Below are 23,767 nucleotides of genomic sequence, written 5' to 3' on the forward strand. Positions count from 1 at the left end.
GGTGGCGTAGCTAGATAGTGGCATAGCTAGAGACCATGGAGCCCCATAGCAAAACTTTCCTGGGGCCCTGAGATGGAGGCACTCTTAAAGAGAACCTGTAACAAAACAAAAGTTCCCATGGAGGGTACTCACCTCGGTAGGGGGAAGCCTCAGCGTCCCAATGAGGCTCCCCCCTCCGCTGTAGCCACAGGCGATCCAGCGATGGTTCCCTGGAAGTCCCAGGCAATCCTCCCTCAACAAGCCTGACAAGCTACATTTATTTACCTTCCCTGGCTCCAGCGGGGGCGCTGTTGCGGCTCTCAGCACAGATATAGGCGGAAATAGCTGATTTCTGTTGGGTCCGCTCTACTACGCAGGCGCAGGAGACTTGCACCTGCGCAGTAGAGTGGCCCAACAACGATCGTCTATTTCCTCCTATCTCCGAGCGGAGAGCCGATACTGCGCCTGTGCTGGAAGGTAAATATTTACATCCCTGCCGTTCAGAGGGCCAGAGTGAGACCGTTGTGGGACACAGGAGGACGGGGGAAGCCTCGATAGGATCCGGAGGCTTCCCCCTACCAAGGTGAGTACCCCTCAGGGGAACTTTTTGTCGTTACAGGTTTTCTTTAACCACTTAAGGACCGGACACTTTTTTTACATTCAGACCACTGCAGCTTTAACGGTTTATTACTCGGTCATACAACCTACCACCTAACTGAATTTTACCTCCTTTTCTTGTCACCAATACAGCTTTCTTTTGGTGCTATTTGATTGCTGCTGTGATTTTTAGTTTTTATTATATTCATCAAAAAAGACATGAATTTTGTCAAAAAAAATGATTTTTTTCACTTTCAGTGCTGACATTATTCAAATAAAGTAAAATTTCTGTATACATTTTTGTCCAAATTTATTGTGCTACATGTCTTTGATTAAAAAAAAAACATTCAGTGTATATTTATTGGTTTGGGTAAAAGTTATAGCGTTTACAAACTATGGTGCAAAAAGTGAATTTTCCCATTTTGAAGCATCTCTGACTTTTCTGAGCACCTGTCATGTTTCATGAGGTGCTAAAATTCCAGGATAGTATAAATACCCCCCAAATGACCCCATTTTGGAAAGAAGACATCCCAAAGTATTTACTAAGAGGCACGGTGAGTTCATAGAAGATTTTATTTTTTGTCACAAGTTAGCGGAAAATGACACTTTGTGACAAAAAAAATAAATAAAAAAAAGTTTCCATTTCTGCTAACTTGTGACAAAAAAAAATGGAATCTGCCACAGACTCACCATGCCCCTTTCTGAATACTTTGGGGTGTCTACTTTCCAAAATGGGGTCATTTGTCGGGTGTGTTTACTGTCCTGGTATTTTGGGGGGTGCTAAATTGTAAGCACCCCTGTAAAGCCTAAAGGTGCTCATAGGACTTTGGGCCCCTTAGCGGACCTAGGCTGCAAAAAAGTGTCACACATGTGGTATTGCCGTACTCAGGAGAAATAGTATAATGTGTTTTGGGGTGTATTTTTACACATACCCATGCTGGGTGGGAGAAATATCTCTGTAAATGGACAATTGTGTGTAAAAAAAAAATCAAAAAATTGTCATTTACAGAGATATTTCTCCCACCCAGCATGGGTATGTGTAAAAATACATCCTAAAACACATTATACTACTTCTCCTGAGTACGGAGATACCACATGTGTGACACTTTTTTGCAGCCTAGGTCCGCTAAGGGGCCCAAAGTCCTATGAGTACCTTTAGGATTTCACAGGTCATTTTGAGGCATTTGATTTCTAGACTACTCCTCATGGTTTAGGGCCCCTAAAATGCCAGGGCAGTATAGGAACCCCACAAGTGACCCCATTTTAGAAAGAAGACACCCCAAGGTATTCCGTTAGGCATATGGGGAGTTCATAGAAGATTTTATTTTTGTCACAAGTTAGCGGAAATTGATTTTTATTGTTTTTTTTTTCACAGTGTCATTTTCCAATAACTTGTGACAAAAAATAAAATCTTCTATGAACTCATCATACACCTAACGAAATACTTTGGGGTGTCTTCTTTCTAAAATGGGGTCACTTGTGGGGTTCCTATACTGGTCTGGCATTTTAGGGGCCCAAAACCGTGAGGAGTAGTCTGGAAAGCAAATGGCTCAAAATGACTGTTCAGGGGTATAAGCATCTGCAAATTTTGATGACAGGTGGTCTATGAGCGGCCAAATTTTTTGGAACCGGTCATAAGCAGGGTGGCCTCTTAGATGACAGGTTGTATTGGCACTGATGTGCAGGAAGCTCAGGATGTTCTCAAATCGTGACCTGGACATGGCAGCAAAGAACATGGGCATGTGATATATTGGGTGTGTAGACCAATAAGACCGCAATACATTCTTTTTGACTAGACCCATGTTAAGGAGAAGGCCCCAAAAAATGTTACGTTCAGAAACTTGGAGTGTTTTCCACTGAAAAGGCTCGGCATGGTAGCTTCTTGGATTGGCGGTTGTGTATTGTGTGGCATAACGGTTGGTCTCAGCCACAATTAAGTCGTAGAGACCAGCAGTGATCAGAAACAAAAAATTATCTCACTGCGGTGGGGCGGGTGAGGGTTTGGCCGGGTGATCAGAAGCCCGCAGGGGGCAGATTAGGGCCTGATCTGATGGGTAGGTGTGCTAGGAGGTGACAGGTGGTGACAGGAGGTGATTGGTGGGTTTCTCAGGGTGTGATTAGAGGGGGGGGGGGGGGGGAATAGATGCAATCAATGCACTGGGGAGGTGATCGGAAAGGGGTCTGAGGGTTTGGCCGAGTGATCAGGAGCCCACACGGGGTAAATTAGGGTCTGATCTGATGGGTAGGTGTGCTAGGGGGTGACAGGTGGTGACAGGAGGTGATTGATGGGTGTCTCAGGGTGTAATTAGAGGGGGGAATAGATGCAAGCAATGCACTGGGGAGGTAATAGGGGGGGCTGAGGGCTATCTGAGGGCGTGGGCGGGTGATTGGGTGCCCACAAGGGGCAGATGAGGGTCTGATCTGATGGGTAGCAGTGACAGGTGGTGACAGGGGGTGATTGATGGGTGATCAGTGGGTGATTAGAGGGGAGAACAGATGGAAATAATTCACTGGGGAGGTGATAGGGGGGGGGGGGGTCTGAGGGCAATCTGAGGGTGTGGGCGGGTGTTTGGGTGCCCACAAGGGGCAGATGAGGTTCTGATCTGATGGGTATGATGGGTAGCAGTGACAGGTGGTGACAGGGGGTGATTGATGGGTGATTAGAGGGGTAAACAGATGCAAATAATGCACTGGCGAGTTTATCAGAGGGGGTCTGAGGGTGATCTGAGGGTGTGGGCGGGTGATTGGGTGCCCGCAAGGGGCAGATTAGGGTCTGATCTGATGGGTAGCAGTGACGGGGGGTGATTGATGGGTGATTGATGGGTGATCAGTGGGTGATTAGAGGGAAGAACAGATGTAAACAATGCACTTCGGAGGCGATCTGAGGGCGGGTGTGCGGGCGACCTGAGGGTGTGGGCGGGTGATCAGGTGCCTGCAAGGGGCAGGTTAGGGTCTGATCTGATTGGTGGCAGTGACAGGGGGTGATTGATGGGTGATTGACAGGTGATCAGTGGGTGATTACAGGGGAGAATAGATGTATACAGTACACGGAGGGGAGTCTGGGGGGAGGGGGGGTCTAGGGCAGATAGGAGGGTGTGTGTGGGGGGGGTGATCAGGAGCCCCCAGGGGGCAGTTTAGGACCTAATCAAAAAAATAGCGTTGACTAGGGGGGTGATTGGGTGCAAACAGGGGTCCTGAGGGGGTGATCAGGGGGGTCTGAGGGGTGCTGTGGGCGATCAGGGGGCAGGATCAGTGTGTTTGGGTGCTTACCTGGGGGTCTGCAACCTGCCCTGGTGGTCCCTTGATCACTGGGACCACCAGGACAGGAGGCAGCCTGTATAATACGCTTTGTATACATTACAAAGCGTATTATACGCTTTACATGTGGCGATCTCAGGGTTAACAACCCGCCGGCGCTTCAGAACGGCTGGCGGGTTGAAGTCGCAGGTGGGCGGAGCCTATTGCCGGTGGGCGATCACGTCACCAGTGACGCGATCGCCGGCTAACCACGCCTCCCGCTTCCGCCGCCAATAGGCTTATTGCGGGCCTTGCGGGGTCCGCTTTGCCGCCGCCCATTGGCATTGGATACCAGAGCCCAAATTAATATGAGAAATGGGGGGAGCAAGTATGTAGGGTGAGCTGTCCTGATGCTCACCACTCCCCCGTTCTCCAATCTGCACCTATTTTTATTTATTTATTGTATTTTATTTATTTATTGCATTTATAAAGCTCCAAACATATTACGCAGCGCTCCGATCCTCCTAAATGCCCCCCCCGCCACCCTCTTCCTGGACAGCCAGGTCAGGCATCTTATCTCATATCTATTTGGACCTTTTTAACTTTTAAGTAATACCACCTACACTATGAGTATGAGTTAATTGGCCAATTTACATTCTCATGCAATCAACACTGCATATAGTCCATGGCACAGAGACAAAGTCAGACGGCGGAGGAACACAAGGTTAATGGTGAATACATTAAAGTGGTCTGAAACTCTGACATAACATTCAATAAAAATGTATTTTCCTACTTTTTATTACTCATACAGTTTTCATATTTGCTTGTAATATTGTCAGTTTACAAATTACAAGTTTCCAAAGTGTAGTTTATCTTGCCCTGAAACCTGTTGCATTTTATTCAGACCGCTTTTTTATTATATATTAACATCTTCTAATGAGCTATTCTGAGCTGTGTGTGTACTTGAAGCACAGATAGCTTCACAGAGAGCTCCTTTTCACTTGTTACACTGTGTTTACACACATGTATCAACACTGGAATACAAACAAAGATACTGTTATCTCCAGTTTGGATGTGAATTTGAAGCTGAATAGCAGGACAAAGTGCTTTGTTTAACCATTTCAGTGATGTTCTGCTAAATAAAATAAAAAAAAAAATAAAAAAAAATTCTAGGATAGTAGCTTTCAAGCTGTGAGGAATCTTTTAGAGCAAAGTAGAAATGCAGACTTTCAGACCACTTTAAGAACCACCAGCAGAGCAGCCATCAGGGGGGGACAACTGACACTGCAGTGAGGGGCCCCGGGCTTTTGGGGGCCCTGCCCCCCCCCCCCCCAAAGTGCTGGAGGGGCCGCATGTGTTGGCTGCATGCCAGTGGCTCACTTACTAGCACACCGCGTTCCAGCACTGAGAGAAGAGAGACATCAGGGCTTGAACATGGGGTGGAGATGAGTGAGCCGGCTTCAGTGGACTTTCTATACTTGGCCACCACCTATACCTGACTACCTATACTAGGGCTGTAACCACTTATACCTAGCTACCTATACTGGGCACCACCTATACTTGGCTACTTATACTGGGGCGCCTATAGCTTACTGCCTATACGGGGGGCATCTGTGCCTGGCTAACCTATACTGGTGCACCACCCATACCAGGCTACCTATACTGGGAGCAACTATACCAGGCTACTTATACCAGGGCACCACTTATAGCTGGCTGCTTATACTGGGGGAACCTATACCTGGCTACCTATACTGGGGGCACCTATGCCTGGATACCTATACTGGGGGAACCTATACCTGGCTACCTATACTGGGGGCACCTATACCTGGCTACCTATACTGGGGGCACCTATGCCTGGATACCTATACTGGGGGCACCGAAACCTGGCTAACCTATACTGGGGACACCTATACCTGGCTACCTATACTGGGGGCACCTATACCTGGCTACCTATACTGGGGGCACCGAAACCTGGCTACCTATACTGGGGCACCTATACCTGGCTACCTATACTGGGGGCACCGAAACCTGGCTAGGGTAGGGGGACAAGAGGTGAGACAGAAGGGGATAAGAGGTAACACAGGGGGATAAAAGAGGCACAGGGGGAACAGAGGCGGACAAAAGAGGCACAAGGAGAAAAGAGATGAGACGGGAACATGAGGTCACACAGAGGGACACAAAAAAGCCACAAACTGAGGTGAGACAGAGGGGGACAAAAGAGGCACAGGAAGAATAGAGGGGAACAAAAGAGAATGGATAAAGGATAAGGACGGACCTACAAGTGCCTATCTCATTTGTTAACCGGGGACTACCTGTATTTTGCTAGTATATGGCTCCACCCACAACATGCCATGGTCACGCCCACTTTTTGCTGCATCACGCTTTGCATGCCACTTTCTTTAGCGTCTGAGACATGCACATTTTTCGCCGCAGCGCACTTCGCACATGGACACGGGGGTGGGTTGGCCAGTGGGCGGGCACAGCAACCAGTGGGAGGGCCCAGGGGGAGCCCAGACCTGATGGTGTGTGAGGGCGGCCCTGACCACCAGGGTCCCCTATGCTCCAGAGCCCCATAGCAGCTGCTATGGCTGCTATGGCTGTTGCTACGCCTCGGCATAAGGATGGCTTTGTGCCTATTACGACAAACTGAATTATAGTTGATATCTTTAGACCTTAATTCTTGTTTTCCAGGGATGTTTAAAATGGAAGCGGGAAAAAAGGGCGCAGGCAGCTAGTGGACAAAAAGGGCGCCGCCATTCACTCTCATAATAAATAACGTTAAATGGGCGCCGAGCAGGAAAAAAGGGCGCCGGAGATAAATAACGTTTACAAACGGCGCCCGGAGATTTTTAATGATTTATAACTGTGCTTGTGGTGATTTACGTTTAAAAAATGCACCCGTGCCGAATAACGTTTATAAAAATACTAAACATATTTATCTTATTTAACTAATTAAAACATTATTTAAAGTTTTATTCCTTACTGTTTGTAAAACATTATTATTCACAAAATAAATCAGTACTTAACGTAAATTGCAATATATTTTTTGCAGCCACAATTAGTAAAACATTATTATCCACATAATAAAGCAATCAGTAAGGGGGGTGGTTAGGGTTAGGCACCACCAGGGGGGTCTTAGGTTTAGGCACCACCAGGGGGGTCTTAGGGTTAGGCACCACCAGGGGGGTCTTAGGTTTAGGCACCACCAGGGGGGTCTTAGGTTTAGGCACCACCAGGGGGGTCTTAGGGTTAGGCACCACCAGGGGGGTCTTAGGTTTAGGCACCACCAGGGGGTCTTAGGTTTAGGCACCACCAGGGGGGGTCTAGGGGTTAGGGATAGGTACAGGGAGGGTTCTGTGTGAGAGTAGGCTTAGGTATAGTTTTAGTAAAATTTTAGTAATACTTACTAATGTTTTACAACACTTATTACGAACGTAGTTATATTTATATCATCGTTATAAAGAATAATTTCAGATTTTATTATAAGAACAAACCATAAATGAAGGTTATTCACAATAATATACAATTATAACAATTAAACATATATTATTGTTTTTTTAATAAATGTAATTATAAGTTTAACTTTTGAAACAGGGAAGATTAACGTTTTCACAATTGCCGATTTCATAAACATTATTTAATGATTTATAATTTTGCAAAACATTATTTGTAAACGAAATATAGCACACTATTTTTATAAACGCTATTAATGATTAATGATTAATTAGCGTTTACACTCCGCGCCCTTTTTGTCCGGGCGCCCTTTTTGTACATACGCATTTAAAATATATATGGAAGACTTCAGGTTCCCTTTAAAACTCCTTTCAGAGTTTCAGGATTTCACCCACAGAGATAAGTGTTGTGTGCAGCAGCTGGAAATCCCCACCCTGTTCCCAGCTTGAGGCAGATGCAGAACCTGCCTGCTGGCTGCATACACAGTACCTTCTTCTAGATAGTATCATTTTAATTAAGTAAAGCATGAGAAGTGTAATCATATTTCCACATTTGATGAGTAGAGGTATGTGGCGATTTTATTACAATTAAAATGTGGTTCAAATGATTAGAGACTGATCAAGGTAAGTAAAAAGAGGTGTTCCTTACTTGCCTTGGTTTAGGCACTGACTCAGTTTTCTTGTCCCACTTTCATTACTGACAGGCGCTGAAAGTGAGCGGCCTGATAGATGGGATGGACAAGACGGTCACCCGTGCGACATTGGAGAAAATCGTAAGATCTGTTGCCCTTCTCATGAGTTATTTCTGTTACATTCCTTGTATTCATGTGTAGTATGTTGTATGCTTTATAGAAAATACAGCCGGAAGCCGTCCCTCTGGTCATGGACGAGTATTTCCATGGGGTGGAGGATCCCCTGAAAATCAGAGATATCTTCCTGGATCTATGGGGAGACCTGTCATTCGTCATGCCAGCTCTGCGTGTCGCCAACTACCACCGAGGTAACTGACACACCTGCGATTATCGCTGTCCAAGAACTCTACTTTGAACCTCTCTTAAGAGTTGAGCTAAAGAATTTCCTCTCCTCTGTAAAAGTTTAGTCACAGCATGATCATTTTTATGGATGAAAAAATGTCTTCATTACAGTTTATGGAAAGTTTCAAAAACGGTTTAACTTTGAAAGGAGCACTGAAGGGGTTAAGCCTCAGTTTACTGCATGGGGAGAGTTGCCTGGACATAGCTCCTGCAGTCTATTCACAGCTGCTGATACTTTGATCTGGCTAAACAAGCACAGGAACACAGAGCAGTGCATTTTTTCAGCAATTCTATTTGGAATAAATGAAGGGTATTCAGTGAATGAAATTTGAGTGGTGGGCCTCAGCGACCAGGAGGGAAAACAACGAAAACCAGGAGCACCAAATACTGTTCCGGCAATGGGATAACAAATGAGACAAATACTACTTACACAACTGGGTTGCTGCCACAGTATCAAGCAAGTATTGCCTTCATATTTAATCGTTGCAAGGTTTTGGGTTGGCCCATGTTTATCACATGACCAGAGCTGGTGAAAGGGGGTGGAGCAATAAGCGTCACACATGCAGGAAACATGACGCAGCGATGCAGGAGCCAAGCCTCTGCTGTAAAACTTGGCAGACGCAGAGGATCAGGGCATACACACATGACACAGTAAGGACCTGTGCAGGTAGGATCAAGACTGGTAGGGTTCTGAGGACTAGGCGGGCAGAATAAGTACAGATATAGGGACAGAGGTAATTATGAGAATCTGTAACTGAAAAAAAATAGCCTCTCTGGGGGATACTTAGTTCGGGAGGGGGAAGCCCCCGATCCTAACAAGGCTCCCCCTGTCCTCCATCCCCCGAAGTGCGCCAAGGTAAATATTTACCTACCACTATCCTGCGCAGGCGCAGTAGCGGATCTTCGTTTGGGAAAGGCGGAAATAGCCGTATCTGCTCTACTGCGCAAGTGCAAGTCCTTTGTGCCTGCGCAGTAGAGTGGATACAATCAGGTTCAACTATTTCGAAAAAGGAAACTCAATTCAGGTTAGAAACTAACCAATGAAGAGAGGGAAGGCTCTGGACACCATAGAGCCTTCCTGGCAGTGGCGTAGGCATCACCATAGCAGCCATAGCATCTGGTATGGGACCCTAGCCAAGGGGGCCCCTGTGGCAATGTCCTGCAGCAATAATGGGATCCTCAGTGGGCCCCCTGGGCTGCAGAGTAATGCAGGCAGAGCAAAGGAGAGACGTTATCTTTACCAGGCCTACCTAATACTGGGGGCCCCTCTGGCTACCTATACTGGGGGATTGTTACAGGAAGACCCTCTGACTACTCATACTGGGGCTACCTAATATTGGAGGCCTGTCTCACTACCTATACTGGAAGGCTATTTATTACTGGAGGCCCCTCTGACTATCCATACTGGGGAGCCACCTAATACTGGGGGTATCTTTGTCTGCCTTTAGAGGGGGGGGGGGGGGGAAATCTATCTACCTATACAGGGGGTACCTTTGGCTACTAATACTGGGATGTTGCCTAATTCTTGGGGGCACCTCTGGCTACCTAAAACTGGTGTGTGTGGGAAAGCACAAAGGTGCCTTATTTTTTTGTGAGGGGGACAACTTATATATTGGTATGGGGCCCCATGCCAGGCCCCTGCTTCCTGGTCCTCAGTCCATCCCATTGTACCACCAGGGTCATCCCCCATTAAAATTCTGCAACCGCCTGTGTCTTCGATACTCCTTGTACAGCATTCAGAACTACTGGCGCCCCCAAGTGCTTCTGAAGATGTGCAGATGTGAACTTCGCAGGCGACAGACTCAAACCTGCACAGTATGGATCATGTGCTTATCTTCAAAAGTACTCATGAATTGAGGCCAATGGCTTCAATTCACTAAGAACATGCTGGAGATAATAAGGCAAGAGAAAACTTACCTCCACTAGTAAGAGAGTTATCTTATCTCTTCATTCCTTACGTTACCTCTTCTGTAGTTAATTTACCTCCTCTGTAGTTAAGTTACCTCCTCTGTAATTATTTTCACAAGCAGTTAATGAACAGCCTGTCTTTAACTCTGGAGTTATTTTAAGGATTAAAGAGTTAACTTAAAGACAGAAGAGTTAACTTTAGGTTTGCCTGAGGTAAAATGTTTACTGAATACTACATGCCTTATCACCATGGTGACCACTCTAGAAACGTTATTAAAGACAGGAGATAAGCTTAGTGAATTGAGGCCTATGTCTCCTACCTGATCCGCTACAGCAGGGGTCCCCAAACGTTTTTTGTCGAGGGCCGGGTCAACATACTTCAGACTGCTGGGGGGCCGGAGTATACATCAAATGATGCAGAAGTCTTTGTGGGGCAGACAGTGAAGCATACCCAGGTGACAACCTGCAGTCCAATTGGACAGCAGTGTCACCTGATGTGGAATTTGATTGGAAACCAGCAAATTACTGCTTTCTGGCTTCCATGTGGAAGATTAGTGTCAGCACTGCTATTCTATACGCGGACCACTAATATTTAAAGATGTAGATGACCGCATCTATAAATAATACATTTTGTGTGTGTTGGGGGAGTGCCGGTAAAATAGCCTTGGGGGGCCACATTTGGCCCGCGGGCCTTAGTTTGAGGACCACTGCGCTACAGGGTAACATAAAAGCATGTTTCTAGGAATAAAGAATATACACACATATTAGTACAATGTAACAATGTCAAACTCCATCACAAAAACGGGTCATTCAACACTTTAACATCTTGTTTTAACATTACAGTCAAAAGACGCCGAATTTAGCGATTAATAGCAAGGCCCCCATAGGTCCTAGACACACCAAATTTGCAGGGTATGTTAAACAGAAGAGTGGGAACAAGAGGGGAAAAAATTCAAAAAGACCTTGTAGGTTTTGAGAAAATTGATGTCAAAGTTGGCGGAAATTCGCATCGGAATGCGGAAATCGGTAGCGGAAAGCTGAATCGGTAATGGTAATCGGCAATGGTGGAAAGCAGCTTTCCCTACTCTGCAGTCCCTTGCTCATTATTTTCTGGGGGATCTATCAGTCAAGGTGTATACTATACTCTTTTCCCCTTGTTTGTTCTCGCCTTATGTTAGAATCATATGTACCTTTTCTTGCACAGACTCCGGATTCCCAGTCTACTTCTATGAATTCCAGCACCGCCCATCGCTCCTCAAGGGGCAGAGGCCGGACTTTGTGAAAGCAGACCACGCCGATGAGTTGTTCTTTGTGACGGGGGGACCCTTTCTGAGAGACGGCGTCCTGTTTTCAGGTAATGGTTAAATGATGGCATCGCATGTTATATCAACTATAACTGAACATGCTTGGTAACTTCTTTATGCACTTTTGAGTTTTAGACTCTTTGCTGCCTGAGGCAAACTTGTGAGGGTGCGCCCCCCCCCCTCTCGATTTGGAAAGATCGCACAGCACCCAACAATTTACTCTGCTTCATGTAATGTTCTCACATGACATGCTGCAGCTCAACACAATAGCACACTGGCTGTGAGTCTGTGACAAACACACTGCTCACCCTCAGCCAGTCCATTCCTCCTCACTCAGTGCCTCAGTGCCACCGCCTCCCTTCTGCTGTGCAGGACAAATGAAACAATGCTGCTCTCCTGCCTCCCTCCTCCTCACTTACTGTCAGATTCCTCACACAGCACAACAAGCTGCTTTTCCTCAATGATGCTCTCCTGCCTCCCCCTCCTCACTGTCGGACTCCTCACACAGCACAACAAGCTGCTTTTCCCCAATGCTGCTCTCCTGCCTCCCCCCTCCTCACTCACTGTCAGACTCCCCACACAGCACAACAAGCTGCTTTTCCCCAATGATGCTCTCCTGCCTCCCCCCTCCTCACTCACTGTCAGACTCCCCACACAGCACAACAAGCTGCTTTTCCTCAATGATGCTCTCCTGCCTCCCCCTCCTCACTCTCAGACTCCTTACACAGCACAACAAGCTGCTTCTCCCAATGATGCTCCCCTGCCTCCCCCCTCCTAACTCACTGTCAGACTCCTCACACAGTACAACAAGCTGCTTTTCCCCAATGATGCTCTCCTGCCTCCCCCCTCCTCACTCACTTTCAGACTCCTCACACAGCACAACAAGCTGCTTTTCCCAATACAAAAAACAGTCTCAAGACTATGTAGGTGTTTATCACAGGACTTATTCGCTTGTTTTCTTCTGTGACGGTGGACAGTGCATCTAGGTGCCTTTTAGACACTTTACATCCTAGATTGGGGTTTCCCTATCCCTGATTAATCGTGATATTTATGCGACTGTGTTCCTCTGAGGAAGCAGCTTTTGGCCATGAAACACGTGTCAGGCAACTGTCATATGAAGCTTTGTATGAACTGTCTACATTTCACAACTGCAATCGAGAAGATTTTATATATTACTGAAGAATAAAGACTGTTCTCTGTTCCAACTAAAAAACCCTACATTTTGAGATTGTATTCCTGAATAAAGGGCTGGGGTGGAACCAGATTAGAGTGTTTTATTTGCGGACATTTTTGCTATTCCCCAATGATGACCTCTTCACCTCACTCTCCTGTCTCTTCGCCTCCTACTCAGACTGCATGCTGTTAGTGTAAACACAGTACAAACATGCTGCCCCTGTAATCTCTGCGCCTGATGCAAGTGTTTCACCTTGCTTCATGAGAGAACCGGCCCTGCATACATAAAGGGCGTAGTGGGACTTTGTGCACTGGGGAAAGCTGCTAGTAGAATATAGGTGAAATTACCAATATTCTACTATTGAGCAATTGCTAATAGGATAGTAGAATATAAGTAATTTTTATTGATATTTTATGATCGCTAATCCTAACCCTATTCTCACTTGAGCTCTCCCTTTATCAATGCCTAGCCCAAACCAACTTCCCCCGCCCCGGTGCAATATTTAAAAAAAGCCGGTATTGTACACTTTTGCATATAATTGTGTGTTACTGCTGTTATTGTAAAAATATGTGTCTAAATATGCACATAATTCACAAAAAGAGGGGAATGTGGGAAACATCGGGAGCCAATATAGTGTAGTATGTTACGTAACCACAGGAGGGAGCTAGATGTGAACAATTATACACAGTAGTCAGGTAGAAAAACGAACCTGACTCCACTTTGGTAAAAAGTTGTTCTCTGCAGGATCCAGGGAAAAAAAATCCTCCACTCGGGGTGGTAAAAAACTGACACTTAAAGGATTTACAAGGCGAGGAGTAGTAAAATAAAGTGAAATACCTGGTTGCAAGTTTTATCTACAGAGGATGCCATCCGCGCCCTCTGTTTCATTTTACTGTGGTGTCATTGTTAGTTTCATGAGGTTGACACCTGACCCGATCCCTCGGGTCATCTTCATTTGCCCCAATAAATATGGCTGCCAGGTCCTGCCGCGCCTGCGCAGTTGTCATTGGGCTGGAGGAGGGCTGGAGTTGGCCTGGAGGCAGGGACGGATCTAGGGGGGGCAAGCGGGTATCTTGCCCCAGTCGTAGTTTGTTGAATTCTTAAAAAGGCAGCAAAATGAATGGCAGTTTAGGCGCCAAAACCTGACCTTGCCCCAGGCGCAACTTTGTCTTGATCCGTCCCTGCCTGGAGGAGTACTCAGAGCTGCGCAGCCGCACTCGTGGCTATGACAACTGCGCAGGCGCGGCAGGACATGGCAGGCCATTTTTATTGCTGCAAATGAAGACGAACCTCAGTCTGAAATGAACAATGACACTACAGCGGAACGAAACAAAGGGCGCGGATCGCGTCCTCTGAAGATAAAACTTGTGACCAGGTATTTAACTTTTTTTTACTACTCCTCGCCTCGTAAGTACTTTAAAGAAAACCAGTAACAAAAAAAAAAAAAAATTGGGGATACTTACCTCGGGTGGGGGAAGCCTCTGAATGCTAACGAGGCTTCCCTCGTTCTCCTCCGTCCCGGCAGTACAGTGCTGCAACGCTTTGAACAGCGGCGAGGTAAATATTTACATACCGCAACCCAGTGCAGGTGGACTAATAGCTCTTCATTCAGGCTACGGCGGAAATATCCGAGCCCGATCGTATCCGCTCTACCGCGCAGGCCCGAGTCATTTGCACCTCCACAGAAGAGCGGATAAGATCGTGCTCGGCTATTTCCACCTTAGACCGAACAAAGAGCAACTACTGCATCTGCGATGGACCGCGGTAGGTAAATATTGCTGTGCCTGCGCAGTTTTTGTCAGTCTTTGTCGAGGAAGTTTTGGGGAAGCCAGCGCTGGATTCCCCCATGCTACAGAAAACGGGGACCCCGAGGCTTCCTCCTCCTGAGGAAAGTATCTCCCAGAGTTAATTTTTTTTGTTACAAGTGTTCTTTAAGTTTAAAGCGGATCCGAGATGAAGAACTAACTATAACAAGTAACTTGTCTACATATCTTATGTAAAGTTTAGATAGTTTACACAGCAAATCTAGCTGCAAACAGCTTCAATAGAATATGATCATTTTTTCCTGTGATACAATGACAGCAGCCATGTTGTTTGTAAACATTACACACAGGCAGGTTTATCTGCACCTTGAGCACTCAGCCTGTGAAAAAAACCTAATCCCCCCTCCTCCCCTCTGCCTCTGAAATCTCTGGCTAGTAATACCTCCTCCACCTCCTGCCCAGACTGAGCTCCCATGAGCCCTTGCTACTGCCAAGGCTCTCTGAAAAACTGTGGGCGGGGCTTGTGTTGTTTATAGGGAATTAGAGTATTAAATTAAAAACAAAAAAGTATTTGTCTTGAGGAATGCTGTATTAACATTAGGAAAAGAACACAATTATGCAGTGAGTAAAAGTTCATCTCGGATCTACTTTAACACTTAAGGCACCAAAATGGAATAAAATAGTTAAAAAACGTTTAAAAAGAGGAGGTGGATCAAGAATGACATACATAATTAGTTTCAATATTCTAACAACGCTAATATTCTAACAAAGTGCTCTTTTTGAAATTTTGCTCACTGTATTTTCCTGGTGAAGCAGAATCCTTGTCCCTAGAAGAACATCACATTCTATCAGAATAGTTTTTTTGAATATTAAAAGAGTTCTTTGGCATTCTAAAAAACGAACAAGCTGACACTTACCTGGGGCTTCTACCGGCCCCCTGCAGCTGTCATGTCCTGCACCGTCCTCCTCCGATGCTCCGTTCCCCGCCGCCGGTCCCGGTCTAATCACGCAAGTGATTACACTGCTGCTGCGCGGCTGAGCTTACTGGGCAGGCGTAGTAATAGAAAACTTCGTACTGCGCCTGCGCAGTAAGCTCCCAATGACGCACGCTGTTTAGACGAATATCAGACTGGGACCGGCAGCCGGGAACAGAGCATCATAAAAGGACGGCGCAGGACAGGACAGCTGCAGGGGGCCGATAGAAGCCCCGGGTAAGTGTCCGTTGTTTGTTTTTTAGAGTGCCACAGAACCCCTTTAAACTAATTATTTATCTCACTCTTCAGTGTTTTCCGAGATTTTATTTCATTTTGATACCACTGAAACCTAACCCCTTCACCACTAAGGATTTTTTTCCCTTAGGCTGCTTTCACAGTGGGACGTTACAGGAGCACGTTAGAGCAACCTGTAATGCAGCCCACCGCACAGTAATGAAAAATCAATGGGCTGTTCACAGTGCCCCTGTTGCATTAGGTTGTTGTAACACTGCACGTTCTATGAAAGTGCAGCATACTGTGCGTTATACGCGGTTTTAGCCGCGTTAGACTGCTTGCACATGTGCAGTGATTAGCGACATGGCTAATTAATATTCACTGCACTGCTGACGTAATGTATTTCTTCCTGAAGCAGCCGCTTTGTGCGCCGATTGGCTGGCAGGACCACGTGATGCGGAGTGTTCCAATCACCTGGTCTCCGCAGTCTACAGAACAAAAAAGGCGCACCAAGAGCCGCATTACGCGGCTCAATATGGCGTCCTCCTTCAACACCACCAGGCGTTGCGTTAGGGGCACATTATGCGACCTTAAATTCCCCTAAAACGCAACGTCCTGATGTGAAAGAGGCCTAAAAAACCAGATACATTTTCAAATTTCAGCGCTGCTTCCATTCATTTGGCAATAACTTTATCACTACTTATCACAAGGCTTTCTTTGGGGGGGTACTTTTCTGCTAAGAATTATTATATTTTGCATGCATTTTAAAGGAAATAAGAAGAAACAAATTGTTTACAATAAATTTGTGCAATGCTGCAAGACGTAGGGGACGCGCACATGTGCAGCGCTTGCAAATATATACAGATGAGTATCTATGCCCCTGGGAGCTAAACTGAAGTTTTTAGGGGTGTAAGATACTAGTCCCAAGGAAAGGCGAGTGGTTAAGTATCATTTGCACATAACTGTGCATTAATACCGTTACTGTAAAGGCTGATATTGAGCACATTTAATGATGATGCACAGGATAACTGTTTGCAAAGTTTACCAATAAATGTAAGCCCAGTTTCATGTACATGCCCCGAGATAAAAGTCTTGTGTTTTGGGGTACATCTTCTTTCCAAAGGATTCTGCTACAGTTTTGCAAAACTTAGATTTTGCCAAATTTTCTCATTACCCTTACTACTAATGGTAGAATGGGAATAATATTTTTCAAAAACTGTAAAAGCCTGCCCAGGGTCCAGGATAGAGTTTTCCCGAACTTATTCGCGAACATCGCTGGTTCGTGTTCACGTCGAAGCGCGAACTTTATGTCGAGTTCGACCCACCCCTATACTACATCATTGGGCTAAACTTTGACCCTCTACATCACAGTCAGCAAACACATGGCAGCCAATCAGGTTGCACTCCCTCCTGGAGCCCCCCCCCCCCCCCCCTTATATAAGGCAGCAGCGTCGGCCATGATCTCACTCTATATTGCTGCAGTAGTGAGAGAAGGGAGAGGAACCTGCTGCAGAGATATGGAAAGCTTAGTTAGGCTCTTGTAGCTTGCTCCTAGCTGATATTTGTTGTTGAAAAGCACCACAAAAAAGGGCTCTTTTCAAAGCTAATGTTCTTGTGAAGTGTTTTGTTTTTTTTGTGAGCCACTGACACTGCGATATACAGCCCTGTGTGTCGCAGCTGGCCCTTGCTAATTGCTATACTGTGCCTGGCCCAGCAAATTCAGTGCCTACCTTTTCACTGCACCTGTGTGTGTGACAGCTGCACATGTCTAATACCAGTCCAACCGTGCATACCTGTTCATGTGCGTGACAGCACACAGTGTTATATAGTACCAGACACTGCATAACTGTTCACTGCACCTGTGTGTGTGTGACTGCACATATTATACAAGCAGTCAGTACCTTTCACTGCATCTGTGTGTGACTGCACATTTGTGCCATTGACACTGCATATTACAGCCCTGTGTCCTGACCCTTGCTAATTGTTATACTGTGCCAGGCCCACTACAGTCCATGCATACCTTTCACTGCACCTGTGTGACACCACGCAGTTTTATATACCAGTCACTGCATACCTGTTCACTGCACCTGTGTAACCGCACATTGTTGTACCAGCAGTCACTGCAACCTTACCACTGCACCTGTGTAACCGCACATCGTATTAGTCAAGTCAGTGCATACCTTTCACTTCATCCCCCCTAATATGGACAATACAAGAGGCAGAGGCAGGCCACCCGGCAGGTCTGTTCGAGGTCGTGCTGTCGCGATTTTGTGCAGCCCTCGACCAAAGTAGAGTGTTCAGAAGAAGGCTTGTGCCATCAACCCCCAATATTATCAGGACGTAGTTGACTATTTAACACAGAACACCTCATCTTCCTCAGCTTCCGCACTGAAGCGTGACATATTTTCCTCCAGTCAGTGGCGTAGCTAAGGAGCTGTGGGCCCCGGTGCAAGTTTTACATGGGCCCCCCCCCCCCAAGCACTCTATACATAACAATTGATTTGGCGTACCAAAACCTGCCAAATACAACCACAGAGTCAGAGTTGCAAGAAGGAGATGGAGAACAGTGTAAAAGGGATTACTTCTGTTCAAAGCATCTATAGAAGTGAATATTACCAGCATAGGACCAACAGAGAGCTAATACTGTGATGAAGGGTGGACCCTTCGGGGCCCCTGTGGCCCAAGGGCCCCGATGCAGTCGCTACCTCTGCACCCCCTATTGCTACGCCCCTCCTCCTCCTGCTCTGATTCACCCCACTGCTATCATCCCAGGGCACAGCGGTGTGGAAATGTTTTTGTGTGTCTGCCTCAGATGAGAGCAATGCCATCTGTACTCTCTGCCACCGAAAATTGTGCCGTGTAAAGGCCAAGACCCGCGTAGGGACAAATACCTTACAGGGGCACATGATTACAAAGCACAAACTGCAATAAGATGATCACCTGAGGAAAAGCAGCACACAAAAGCAAAGTCACACACCGCAGTGTAAGATACCAGGCCGCAATTATTTCTCAAAAAAGGCGATACCTAAACTGTACCGTGATGTACAGGCAAGTGGTGTCATCTCTGGCACACAGCGTTGGGTCAAGGGTCCATCTGACCACGGATGCCTGGTCTGCCAAGCACGGTCAGGCCTGCCCGAAGACAGTCCTCACACACAGCATCTCTGCCTGCACGCCGTGTGACTGCCTGCCCCAAGACTAAGTCAGTCCCCACACACAGCATCTCTGCCCGCGGGCCGCTTGACTGCCTTCTCCGCCACCACCAACAGGGTCCAGGACTCCAGGTGCATTCCTGAATTTTTAAGGCTGCTGCTAGCAGCAGCCGCTATAATAATTTTTCTGGTGTGTGTACATGCCTGCCTAATTTTTCTGGCTGCACTGCAGCTGCAACAACAAAACAAAAGGCATGCACATGTGTCAATTCCCCTTCGTGATTGTTGCCTTGCCGCGGTGAAGGGGCTTGCGTGTCACAATGAAGCAATGACCGGCTAAATGAGTGTGTTGGGGTTGGGGGGCACACCTGACCCAAGAAGATAATAAGGTTGTTGCTTCATTGTGGATAGACCAAATTTGATCAGCTGGACACTCGGTCACTGTTGTTCTGTCATTCAGCTACCTCAGCCCGACCATATGGGCTTGAAAACCGCCATCGGAGGTTCGAGACAACTCTAGTCCAGGACACCCTGCAGGCGGCCAAAAAATAGGGGGCGGCACGAAAAATGGGTGTGGCCATGACATTGTATGGGCGGAGCTAACATAATGATGTAACAGCGAGGCATGAGAAAGCAGTGTTTACGCCATGATGTGGTCAGACGAGGTTTCGCATCATGGGTGTGCAGAAACTGTGTGATGCTAATAGTATACCGTAACCACAAAGCAGCAAACATAGCCAACTATGACCATTAAATAATAAATGCAGCAACAGTTACCCCAGACACCAGAAAATAAACGCAATGTGGGCAACATGTCAGCACAAAATAAATGCAATGGGCAACATGTCAGCACAAAATAAACGCATTGTAGGCAACATGTCAGCACAAAATAAACGCAATGGGCAACATGTCAGCACAAAATAAACGCACTGCGGGCAAACATGTCAGCACAAAATAAACGCACTGCGGGCAAACATGTCAGCACAAAATAAACGCACTGCGGGCAAACATGTCAGCACAAAATAAACGCACTGCGGGCAAACATGTCAGCACAAAATAAACGCACTGCGGGCAAACATGTCAGCACAAAATAAATGCATTGTGGGCAACACCTGGGTTAAAAAAGCATTTACTCACCTGGCAGAAGACTCCTCTGGCGCGCATCTCCCCCGGACGATCCTCCTGCAGTCTCCCACGCTGACAGGCAGAGCAGGGCTATGGCAAGATGGCGCCCGAAGCCCTGTACTGGAGACACAAATAGTCTCCAGTACAGGGCTTCAGCAGCCATCTAGCCGTAGCCCTGCTTGCCTGCCGGTGTCGGAACACCGGAAGACTAAGGAGGCTGGAGCGGGGCTGCGGGCAATGAACTGGCACGGCGTCTATAGACGCCGCTGCCAGTTCATGCAATAAAGTGACCAGAGTCCCGACGCCGGGACATCCTGCTGCTAAAAGCGGGACGTTTCCCGGGACCTAATGCAGCCTGGGACAGCGGACCCCGAATCCGGGACACCTGGTCACCGTATATAAAGACGTGCCGTGTCTCAAGATTTTTGTGTTTTCTCCTTAGGTCTATTCACTGAAGAAGAGAAATTGCTCAGCAAAACGGTCATGAAATACTGGGCTAATTTTGCTCGAAGTGGGTGAGTATATCAGAGTAACTAGCGGGGGGCTTCACATTTCTCAACATTTACATTTCTAATCACAAAGGAAGTGGAAGACACGCTAGCCAATGAAGGCCACTAGCTACTGAACAATTAGCTGACAGGTGTGTCAGTTACTCAGCTACCAGCTAACTGAGCAAAGGCTGGCAGTTTTCTTCCACTCACTGCCGCAGCAGAGATCTCAATGTTGAGAGAATTTTCCTTTTACCCTTTCTGGTCATTATTGCTCCATCTCCTTGTCTCCCGATCTCTCTGTTCTGCCTCTGCCTATTTCACTGTCTTTCCACTTGTTTCCCTCTCCTCCTCCATCTATCTTACTCTATCCCCCTCTGGCCCTCCCTCTCTTCCTCCCTCTATCTTACTCTATCCCCCTCTGGCCCTCACTCTCCTCTTCCCTCTATCTTACTCTATCCCCCTCTGGCCCTCCCTCTCCTCCTCCCTCTATCTTACCCCCTCTGGCCCTCCCTCTCTTCCTCCCTCTATCTTACTCTATCCCCCTCTGGCCCTCCCTCTCCTCCTCCATCTATCTTACTCTATCCCCCTCTTGCCCTCACTCTCCTCCTCCCTCTATCTTACTCTATCCCCCTCTGGCCCTCACTCTCCTCTTCCCTCTATCTTACTCTATCCCCCTCTGGCCCTCACTCTCCTCTCCCCTCTATCTTACTCTATCCCCCTCTGGCCCTCACTCTCCTCTTCCCTCTATCTTACTCTATCCCCCTCTGGCCCCCACTCTCCTCTTCCCTCTATCTTACTCTATCCCCCTCTGGCCCTCACTCTCCTCTCCCCTCTATCTTACTCTATCCCCCTCTGGCCCTGACTCTCCACTTGCCTCTATCTTACTCTATCCCCCTCTGGCCCTCACTCTCCTCTTCCCTCTATCTTACTCTATCCCCCTCTGGCCCTCACTCTCCTCTTCCCTCTATCTTACTCTATCCCCCTCTGGCCCTCTTTCTCCTCCTCCCTCTATCCCCCTCTGGCCCTCACTCTCCTCCTCCCTCTGTCTTACTCTATCCCCCTCTGGCCCTCACTCTCCTCCTCCCTCTGTCTTACACTATCCCCCTCTGGCCCTCACTCTCCTCTTCCCTCTATCTTACTCTATCCCCCTCTGGCCCTCACTCTCCTCTTCCCTCTATCTTACACTATCCCCCTCTGGCCCTCACTCTCCTCCTCCCTCTATCCCTCTCTGGCCCTCACTCGCCTCCTCCCTCTGTCTTACTCTATCCCCCTCTGGCCCTACCTCTATATTACTCTATCCCCCTCTGGCCCTCCCTCTCCTCCTCCCTCTATCTTACCCCCTCTGGCCCTCCCTCTCTTCCTCCCTCTTTCTTACTCTATACCCCTCTGGCCCTCCCTCTCCTCCCTCTCTAACTCTATCCCCCTCTGGCCCTTGTTCTCCTTCTCCCTCTGTATTACTTTATCCCTCTGTTGCCCTCACTCTCCTCCTCCCTCTATCCCCCTCTGGCCCTCCCTCTCCTCCTCCCTCTATCTTACCCCCTCTGGCCCTCCTCCTCCCTCTATTCCCCTCTGGCCCTCCCTCTCCTCCTCCCCTCTATTTACCCCCTATGCCCTCCCTCTCCTCCTCCCTCTATCTACCTCCCTCTATCTTACTCTATCCCCCTCTGGCCCTCACTTTCCTCCTCTTTCTGTCTCACTCTATCCCCTTTTGGCCCTCACGCTCCTCCTACCTCTCTTACTCTATACCCCTCTCGCCCTCACTTTCCTTCCCTCTCTATCTTTTTCTATCCCCCTCTGGCCCTCACTCTCCTCCTCCCTCTCTAACGTTATCCCCCTCTGGCCCTTGTTCTCCTCCTCCCTCTGTCTTACTCTAGCCCCCTCTTGCCCTCACTCTCCTCCTTCCTCTACCCCCTCTGGCCCTCCTTCTCCTCCTCCCTCTATCTTACCCCCTCTGGCCCTCCCTCTCCCTCTATCCCCCTCTGGCCCTCCCTCTCCTCCTCCCTCTATCCTACCCCCTCTGGCCCTCCCTCTCCTCCTCCCTCTATCTTACCCCCTCTGGCCCTCCCTCTTCTCCTCCCTCTATCTTACTCTATCCCCCTCTTGCCCTCACTATCCTCCTCCCTCTACCCCCTCTGGCCCTCCCTCTCCTCCAGGGACGGATCTAGACCAAGTTGCGCCTGGGACAAGGTCAGGTTTTGGCGCCTAAACTTCCATTCCCCATCCAGTTTTGGCGCCTAAAGGTCAGGTTTTGGCACCTAAACTGCCATTCCCCATCCAGTTTTGGCGCCTAAAGGTCAGGTTTTGGTGCCTAAAGATCAGGTTTTGGCGCCTAAACTGCCATTCCCCATCCAAATTTTCCCGCCTTTTTAAAAATTCAACAAACTGCGCCTGGGGCAAGAGACCCGTCTGCCCCCCCCTCCCCCAGATCCGTCCCTGCTCTCCTCCTCCCTCTATCTTACCCCCTCTGGACCTCCCTCTCCCTCTTTCCCCCTCTGGCCCTCCTTCTCCTCCTCCCTCTATCTTACCCGCTCTGGCCCTCACTCTCCTCCTCCCTCTGTTTCACTCTATGCCCTTTTGTCCCTCTCTCTCTTCCTCCCTTATCTTATCTTATTCTGTCATCCTCTAACCTGCTCTCTCCTCTTCCCTTATTTCACGCTATCCCCCTCTGACCATCTCTCGCCATTTCTGTCTCTGTCTTCTGACCCACTGTCTCCCTGTCTTTGTCTGCTCCTAGTGTTTATGCGTCTCTCAAGCTCCATTGTTTTGATCCCCTTACCTGATTATCTGTCCCCCATTCATCTGTTTACTGTCCCAAGTCCTTTGCTCTCTAACACTGTCTCTTCTCATCTCCCCCATAGTGACCCCAATGGTCCCGGCCTGGTCTCCTGGCCACAATACCAGCAGGATGAAGATTACCTGGAGATCGGACTACAGCAGCATGCAGCTAAAAAGCTCCGTAGTGACAAGTTCCAGTTTTGGACACAAACGCTTCCAGAGAAACTAAAGATTCTGTCAGACGCCTCTACAAGCAAGAAGGAGCAGTGACAGAAATCTGTCCTGATCAATTTCACATCCGCACCTCCAACAAATGTAATAAATAAAAGTCACTGGTTAATAAGCAACTTGTGCATTTTGTGAAGTAATGGAAACAAAATCTGATGTGAAAACACACATGCCAGGCTACTGAAACCTCTGTGTTTAGCTTAAAGTGGAATATAACCCTGCATTTCAACTTTGCTCTAAAACATTATTTACAGCATATTATATGCAAAAAGCATTTTTTTTTTACTAGACCAGCATTGGAAGGGTTAAACACAGAGGTTTCAAGTTCCGTGGAGAGATA

At 47.6% G+C, this 23,767-nt stretch overlaps 1 protein-coding gene across 1 annotated transcript in view; it reads left to right on the forward strand.

The window, feature by feature from the left end:
* LOC137538541 (fatty acyl-CoA hydrolase precursor, medium chain-like) overlaps positions 1–23,542 on the forward strand; it is a 63,705-nt gene extending 40,163 nt beyond the window's left edge. Inside the window, exons 9-13 of the mRNA XM_068260777.1 lie at positions 7,970–8,038; positions 8,118–8,265; positions 11,412–11,561; positions 20,376–20,448; positions 23,283–23,542. Of these exons, the coding sequence (XP_068116878.1) occupies positions 7,970–8,038; positions 8,118–8,265; positions 11,412–11,561; positions 20,376–20,448; positions 23,283–23,469 (627 nt within the window). The 3' untranslated portion in view covers positions 23,470–23,542. The remainder of the gene's footprint in view (positions 1–7,969; positions 8,039–8,117; positions 8,266–11,411; positions 11,562–20,375; positions 20,449–23,282) is intronic.
* The last annotated feature ends 225 nt before the right edge of the window (positions 23,543–23,767 follow it).

This window comes from Hyperolius riggenbachi, chromosome 11 (genome assembly GCF_040937935.1).
Source record: "Hyperolius riggenbachi isolate aHypRig1 chromosome 11, aHypRig1.pri, whole genome shotgun sequence".
NCBI classification, from domain to species: domain Eukaryota; kingdom Metazoa; phylum Chordata; class Amphibia; order Anura; family Hyperoliidae; genus Hyperolius; species Hyperolius riggenbachi.